Source organism: Hippocampus comes, unplaced genomic scaffold (assembly GCF_001891065.2).
Source record: "Hippocampus comes isolate QL1 unplaced genomic scaffold, H_comes_QL1_v1.1 scaffold339, whole genome shotgun sequence".
In the NCBI taxonomy this organism is placed as follows: domain Eukaryota; kingdom Metazoa; phylum Chordata; class Actinopteri; order Syngnathiformes; family Syngnathidae; genus Hippocampus; species Hippocampus comes.
Window position 1 is genome coordinate 706,808 of NW_017806854.1, and position 8,238 is coordinate 715,045.

At 45.2% G+C, this 8,238-nt stretch overlaps 1 protein-coding gene across 2 annotated transcripts; it reads right to left on the reverse strand.

Moving 5' to 3' along the window:
* Positions 1-351: 351 nt before the first annotated feature.
* Positions 352-5,501, reverse strand: kcnk13b (potassium channel, subfamily K, member 13b). 2 transcript variants are annotated; one of them, XM_019857963.1, is made up of 4 exons: positions 4,981-5,501; positions 3,295-3,695; positions 2,932-3,162; positions 352-896 (listed from the first exon to the last, which is right to left on the reverse strand). In XM_019857963.1, exons 1-4 carry the CDS (start codon positions 5,309-5,311, stop codon positions 741-743), a joined length of 1,119 nt encoding a protein of 372 aa, XP_019713522.1. In that variant the 5' UTR covers positions 5,312-5,501; the 3' UTR covers positions 352-740. The 2 variants fall into 2 exon arrangements, with proteins under 2 accessions (XP_019713522.1, XP_019713521.1); XM_019857962.1 differs by having other exon boundaries at positions 2,932-3,695.
* Positions 5,502-8,238: the final 2,737 nt, after the last annotated feature.

Here is an 8,238-nt window from a genome sequence, read left to right on the forward strand (position 1 = left end):
AAATGCACGAATAAAAAAAAATCACGAAATTTGATGTATGAAATTAATTCACAAAGATGAAAACAAAGGACATTTTTTGCTATATTTATAGTTATGCTTACGTGTCAGATATAATTTCAGTTATTTTTTATTATTATTTTATTTCATTTTTAAAAGGATTTTCATTTTCTTTCATGAACAAAAATGCTCTTCTAATTTCAGTTTTCGTTCAGTATAATAACCATGGCGCACGCGCGCGCGCACACACACACACACACACACACACACACACACACACACACTTCTTTTGCAGTACGTGTACGCCTTGATTTTTCATCAATAAAAGACAGAACCCAGCAAAAAAAGCCACTTTATTGAAGCCAGTTTCCGCCCCATCGTTGTGACACAGTGTACCCAGCAATGGATATGAGATACCGTACAGTGCGTGTACTGTAACGTACTTAAGCGCAGTGGAAGTCGGCCACAGTCACCTATGGCATAAGACTCTTAAAGCTGAGTTGCAAGGGAACATGGCGGGCTTCTATATCGCCATGAAAACTGAATTCCTCAAGGGACGAACATGGCAACACAGTGAACATGGCCCAGATTCCAGCAAAGGATCATGCATCATTCATATTGTTTGAGTCTAGACATTTGAACGGGAAATACACAGTATTCAACTCTCCGAGGAAGCAGAGTTTTTTTATTTTTATTTTCATCCTCACGCTGTTTCGTCTGCACTGGATCGACTTGATTCCTCCCTATCTGTCCGCGCTCGTTTCCGCCAGTCGGTTGTTCATGATGCCAAGGGCCCCCACTCCTCCGGAGAAGCCGTTGTGATGTGAAGTGGAGCCGGGTTGGCGCGGGTGTCCTAGCGCCATCTCGGAAAGCTGCTTCTGCATGATTGCCAAGTTGACCTGCAGCAGACGTTGAAAGAAAGCGGATGAGAAAGAGTCGCAAACGGAATTTGTTGGCAGCCGTTCTTTTTCTGAATCCGCTTTTGTTTCATGCCTCTTTTAATTTGCGTGAACAAAGATCACAGCAAAGTGTGGCTGACAGGTACAGAAGCAACACTCGACTTCCCTCCTACTCACATACACCAACCCTTCTTCTTTTTTGGAGATCACAGGAGTACGTGTAGAATACAGCGAGTCTACTTGGCACATAGTTGGAGCCCAACGGCACTGGCAGCCCACACATCTTCATTCGCAGAGGACTAATTGGGCCATATTGTTGCTAGGTTACCAAAAGCACTCTCCTTTAACTCTGTGCATCAAATCTTGGTCGGCTACTTTAGGTTAGTTAAAAACCTTGTTTTCTCCGTCAGATTTCTGCTGTGTAATTACCAAGATGGTAATTGCACATTGGATACCAGCCATGCGGCCCCCAGACACGCTCTGAGTGGTCCCATGATGAATCCCCTCACCCCAAACACTTGCTTTTTCTTTATTTTAATAAACCCAAAACATTCTTCAAGAAACGCTAATAATGGTTCATTATATGTTAAAAAAAATGGGGTTGGTTTTTACATGCAGCCTTATATCCATAATTGCAATTGTATCATACTGAAGCGTGATTGCTCAACAGTCAGGAGGTGTCTTGTCTCCATATTGGGTGTTGGACAAAGAGTCTCGAAAAAAACCCGAGTACAGTATCCCCCCCCCCCAAAAAAAACAAAAAAATAAATAATACATCTGAACACCGCGGCTAATTAGGTGACTGAAAAATCAAATCACCTCCACTGTACGAAATTGGCCAACTAGCACCAACGTTATGAGAGCACCGATTAAAATAAAAGTGAACAATGATTTTCTTGTTTTGCTCATTAGCTCCCCTACCGAGAAGCGTATTTAACTTTTCAACCAGAAAAGAAAATTGCTTACGGTCAATGAAAAATGACAATTAAAGCTCAACAAGCCAAAACAAGACAAAGCATCAACAACTGAAAGTATCCATCTTTTCATTTGAGCAATAACGCTGAAAAAGGCACTACACACGTCTCTGTGTTGATATTTTTTTGGCCTTCCTACAGTTATGTGGCGTTTCCGTGTTCTTCCTGTGCTTGCGCGAGTCTTTTCCATTGACAGCTCAGCTTTCTTCCACATTCGACAAATATGAACGTTAAGTTCATTGTAGCCTAACCTTCAAACACCCTCTACTGTATTTTCAGAGCGTCTGATGTAACAATTGGTTGCCGTTATACAACACATTTGCTTTAACTTCATATTGTTGTCTTCCTCTTGTCACTCGGGCTTTATTATTCAAATGATTCCGATGAAAATGAATCCATAGTCTCTCTTTCAGTACACGGTATCATCAGGAGACTGATTAGACCGCCAGCGGCGTGCGCCACGTGCTCCTCTCGTCTGAGAAGTAGTGTCACTTATGTAAATATAAAGACAGATGGCACCACCGAGGTCCCGCGAGAGTTGCTCCCAGAGGTCATCACAATGAGGAGGGAGCGCCATTATTCGGAGATATGTCTCAACATTAAATTCATAGCAACATGGAAAGATATTTAAAATAGGTCAAATATGTCCATTGGCAGGCCGGTGTCCAAGCGGTTCAGTTTGGTTGTTTGCAATGCACTGGGAATGACTAACGTATTGATGGCGGACTTTTGGCAAAGTTTAGGGCATGGTTCGGCCCGAAAGATCATGTACACGTAGATGCAACATGGACACGTCATACACTGAAATCATATCCAATCATTCCTTGCCAGTTATTCAGGACTGGAACCTTGGGAATTACCAATAAATACACCCATCCTTCAATTTTCCGCAGCGCTTGTCCTCATTGGAGCCGCAGGTGAGCTGGAGCCTATTCCAGCTGACTTTGGGCGAGAGGCGAGGTAAACCCTGGGCTGGTCGCCAGCCAATTAATTAGGCCCAATCAAATGACTCTGGGATAGGAGTGAAAAGATGATTTTAAATGGAAAACGGATGCTCTGACCTTATTTGCCGCGAGAAAGTCTCTCATGGAGATCATCTCTCCAGACATCCTGCGCCCGGCTTCCGTCTCGCTCTCATTGATGGCATCTGTCTCTATGGAAGGTTCGCCGCGGGCTCGCAAGTGGCCCGGGGCGACCACGTTGCGACGGGGGTGCCGGCGCGCCTGGCGACCCTTTCTGGAGTAACAACATCGGCAGGGGTTTTCAAGTCTCCTCAGCAGCCAGTTGAGGACCTGCTTGATGACAATGGAGATGACGTTGAAGAGGGAGTAGATGCAGCAGACGCCCGTCAGGATGAACAAGAAGTTTCCCAGCTGGTACGCTGCCGTGGCGTTGCCCTCGTAGACGAGCCGCTGACTGCTCACCATATCTCCAAAGCCAATGGTGCTGAAGGCCACGAAGCAGAAGTAGAGCGAGTCCAGGTAGCCCCAGCCCTCGACTGCGGAGTACATGAGCGAAGCGCAGCAAGACACCAAAATGGCGGCCGCTCCGAGGATGAACATGACGCAGTAGACCGAAGGCTTCCAGCCGGCCAGATCCTCCCCTTTCCCGCTTAAGTTTGCGCGGATCCCCCGACCGTTTTGGGGGCCCGCCTCCCCCTTGTTATGGCGGTGCTCGTGGCAGGACTTGAGGACGACGGCGATAACGGTGATGACCCGCTCCAGGAAGAGGTTGAAGAAGAGGATGGTGGCCGCGCATCCGAGAAGGCCGTAGAACATCAGGAAGACTTTGCCTCCGATTGTGGCCGGTGTGGTCATCCCAAAGCCTTGGACAAAAAAAAAAAAAACAACAAAAGTACTGCTATCAATGAATTATTCAACATCTGTATTCCCTCTTCAGTTTTCTGGAACAAGCAATACCACACCGTGTGATTGAAAAGAGAGACAGAGAGAGAGAGAGAAAAAAAATGACAGACAACATGGAAATGATGTACGCTACATATTAAAATGTGCCCGTTTGAAATTTCACTTGAAATGGCCCTCAATATCCATCAATGCTGTCATTAAAAGTGACGTGCCAGAAAGTTCACCACACAACCTGTTGAGATGAATTCATTACAAAACACGATGATCAACGTTGGAATAGCACTTAGCAGAACATTCTTACAAGCGTGACAGATTTATGGTGCACATGCCTGGTGAGAAATCTTTCCTCACACCCATTTTTTTCCATTTTTGCAGGCTAAAGCTCATGCTACTTGCGTGGAGTTTACATGTCCCCCCCCCCTTTGTGCTTGCGTGAGTGAACTGTATTCCTATACATCTTGAATGATGTATATTCTCCTTATTCCACATGTACCTGTCTGCTGCTCTTAATGAGAGCGACTTGGAAATCCGATATAAAATTCACACTAAGCCGGTGTAAGCCGCATTATCTCTTTGTGAACTGTCAAATCTCGCTTACCGAGGGACCAAGACAGCCTCGACCGACTCTCCGTGTAAAGGGTTAGAATGTCCCACGGCCCTGCTCCACGACAACAATCTATGCACACTCTTGGGCTTCGTGTAGATTTGTATCGAAGCTGAGGATTTTCAAACTGCCTGATGTCCGGAGCTCATGCGCCAACTCCATCCTCCATTCGCCTCCAGTGTGGTGCTCAAGTTTTACCGCGCAATAAAAGAACTGAACTGGGATCGCCCCCGCCTGATGCGGTAACCTTTGTCCTGACACTCTTTGAGATACGTGACGAAGAGCTCTTTGGCTCTGACTTTTCGACAGATGAAACAGCGGCCAGTGTAGTTGACGTGGAGCATAGATTTAGACTTTAAATGCATGCATTATCAAACACAGGTGCAGTGGCAAAGGGAGAAATCCCCCCAGCTCCCCCCAAAAAACCCCAAAACAAACAAATAAATACATTAACAAAGATGGAAATGTCAGTTGGTGTTTCTGGCTGACATTTTGTAACTTCACATCTCTTAAACCTCCAGCTGCAGGGACAGGACACATGATCAGTGATGCAGTGATTTATTATATTTTTTTGTATTTAAATAACTGTTATATATTTTTTTTTTGGGGGGGGGGGGGGAAATTGTATATTTGGCACTCTCCAATGGTGGAAACCACAGTTCCCACAAAGTAGAAAGCCCCAGTGAAGTCCCATCGTGGTCTGATGTTGTCCACTCGAATCCCCGCCGCGTTGGCTTCCTCGTAGTTCTCGAGGAAACCGTTGAGCTCCTTCTTACTCAGATTGTAAGTCTGCCTGAAGAGCTCGAACCTCTGCGCCCATCGCTCCTTGGCCTCCCGCTCCTTGGGCTGCTCCAGGGCGGAGAAAACGGCCGCTCCGCACAGCATATAGAGGACGATAAACAAGGCCAGCAGCAGGAATCTCGCATTATCTTCGTTAATTGGACCGCAGCAGCAAGCGCTCCTAATGGCCATTATGTTGCCGTCGTCGTCCTCGCCGTGCAGCGGAGGTGAGGGGCTTCGGTCATGATGCTCTCAAACGGGACGCGCGCTCCCCCGTCAATGAAAGACGCGCGCGGAAGAGAAGCCCAAAGCGTCCTCGAAAGCTGCTTCTTGCATTTGCCACATCTGGCGCGTCTTGTAGCTCGGAGAAGCGCGCAACGACCTGTGGATGTGTCGTGTCCTGCCTCTCCACAAATGGTGCCCCCCCCAAACTCCACCTACCCGGAGCGCGCGTTTTACGCGCGGCAACACCACTGACAAATATTTTCTTGGGAATGCACAACCGTGATTAAATTGCACAATGTGGTATAATTCGTATTCTCCTCATAGTGCTATTTTTGGCAGACCTCTGTGGCACTTACTTTTTCCCCCCCGCCTCCTTCAAAGTACTGACTGACCCAAGGACCTGCCACCGTTTAACGCGCATTTCAATTTGTTTTTGGAAGACACGGATGTGACCAAAGAGCAAAATTATTTCTAAAATTATTAGTTGAACGTAAAATATCCCGTCTCTGTATTGCATTCAGGGGAATATAGTTTTAAAAGGATTTGCTACTATATTGTGTATTCTGTTTTTATTTCCATTTTACGCAATGTCCCACCTTGAATTCGAATGGGCTTTTGTATGTTTAAGTATCGGACACTTCACCTTATGTTAAAAGCCACAAAACGGGGAGTGGTACAGAACTTTGTTACATGTTGCAAATGAATGGGATTCGTCGAGAACCGAGTTATAACCGTCGAGAACCGAGCTGATGCAAAATGTGAGGAATCTAAGAATACAGCATACGGTATGTTTACAAAGTGACAACATGACATTTTCAAGCCCTGGTGGGGGATTTGCGCTCTTACCATCCAGGGGACGATGTCACCAAATGTCAAAAAAGGAAAGACAGATCATCGTAAATGATTCCTGTTAAAAACCAGGGAAGACAAAAGGCCCTATTTTGATCACATTTCGGGTTTGGCAAAATGAGATCTCATCACACTTCTTTAAAAACAGTTCCCGGGTGTCTTATGATTGAGAGATTTGACATGCATATGTTGACATTATCGGCGCATGTTTTAATAACTGATGATGTAACTTCCTGACATTTACCAACATCGGAAGTTGTTTTTCTCCCAGTGAACGGTGTGCTCGATGCTTCATAATTCTCCAATGAATTCTCCTTCTGCGCCGAAGTTGCGCTAATTACTCCGAGTCTCAGCAGGAGCTCCGTTGCACCAAAGCCATTCAAAGACTTGACACCATCTGTGTGAACGGGTTCCCGAGAGTAGCGACTGTCCATGCTTAATTTCCAAAGTCCGACATGCATTTAGCTACCTATGTGGAACCCACCCATATCACTGCTTTTGAAAATATCAAAATATACTTGAACTTAGTTTTTTAAATCGGCGCAAACCCTGAACCGCCGTGCGAAAATGAATTATACAAAGCCAAATATATCCATACATGAATAACTAATGGTATCTATTCTGTAACAATACCCTTCTGTTGCCATGGCAATACATTATGCAAGAATGAGATGTTGACCATCATCTCAATCGGCGTATATTTATTTGTATTCGTAGTTCATTTGAATTCGTAGCAGAATTTTGGAGAAATGAGCTGGAAAGATAAAGCGACCTGGCCTTCTCTTGCCTTAACCCTTCATTCAGGGAAATCCTTGTACGGGTGTCTTTACTACAAAGTTTGACAATGGATGACCTCATGATGACCTGTTTGCTTGCTGGTGTTGACTCCAAGTGCAAATTTGTTTTCACAACGTATTTTGATGGTGTCGTGGTTCATTAGCGCGTTCAGGCAGCTTTGACGAAATGTCACTCGGTGATGACGTGAATGTGAACGCGATTGGATGTTTTTCTTTGTTTGTGCCTTGGAAGTGAGCGGAGAACTGTCCACGGAGTGTAGCCTTGCCTTTTGTCTGCCATCAGCTGTGAAAGTGCTCCAGTGCCGATTGAGTCTGACCATAAGTGGCTAAAACAATGGATGGATGGAAGGAGGCCTGTATGTACACATCCAGGCATACGAATGACTTCGCCGTCGGCTGTGAAAGTGCTCCAGTGCCGATTGAGTCTGAACATAAGTGGCTAAAACAATGGATGGATGGAATTGTTGAAAGCGGCCTGTATGTACACATCCAGGCATACGAATGACTTGCGGTGTCATACCCACTTCTTGTGCTGCATTGATCGTGACCTGTGCGTACAATCGCCAAACTCCATTTGCATTCTGACATGTTTGAGGTGCTTCTTACCGGCTCATAGAAGGACACTCCGCTCAGCCTGGGTAACCATAGTAACCGTGAACTAGGTTAGAAAGTAGTGTTTACAAACATGAACAGGTTTCCAGTCGAGAAGCGCTTATAAAACGGCACTTTTTTCTCTGAGCGGCCTCCTTTTTTTTTTTTTTAAAAAAGAATCTGACAACGAAACACGAGGAGAGATGAAAAAGAGCACGGCAATTTGACCTCATTCTCAACTCAAATGTTCACAGTTATCCATACTACAGCAATAGTGCGCAATGAATAGAATTAACAACAGCACAGTTATGTACAAATCGCCACACGTTTCTTGTACATTTTATGGTGTGGTGACGAATATTTAATGGAAAGTACAAAAGTGGTTGCGCTCGTCATATGACTAAGACAAGGTACTGCACAATCCTGACATACGGAAAAAGTCAGACAGAATTTAGATGACCATGAATTGAATGCCTCGGTGAAAAGCTGGAAGCATTTGAAGAGAACCATGTCATGCCTTCATAGTGCTGTCGCCTTCAAGTGGAACCTTTTCATATGTTGCTAATGCATAATATATGGGCCCTCGAGCACGCAGCATGCTCATGTACCTATGTGATAAATAAATAAAAATTCTCTCTCTCTCTCTCTCTCTCTCTC

What these genes read in the sequence shown, in the direction of transcription:
- kcnk13b (XM_019857962.1), bottom strand. Translation starts at nt 5,311, where the DNA reads ATGGCCATTAGGAGCGCTTGCTGCTGCGGTCCAATTAACGAAGATAAT. An exon ending in AACTGTGGTTTCCACCATTG is followed by an intron (nt 3,696 to 4,980) that starts GAGAGTGCCAAA and finishes TTTTTGTCCAAG; the next exon opens with GCTTTGGGATGACCACACCG. An exon ending in ACTTTCTCGCGGCAAATAAG is followed by an intron (nt 897 to 2,931) that starts GTCAGAGCATCC and finishes CGTCTGCTGCAG; the next exon opens with GTCAACTTGGCAATCATGCA.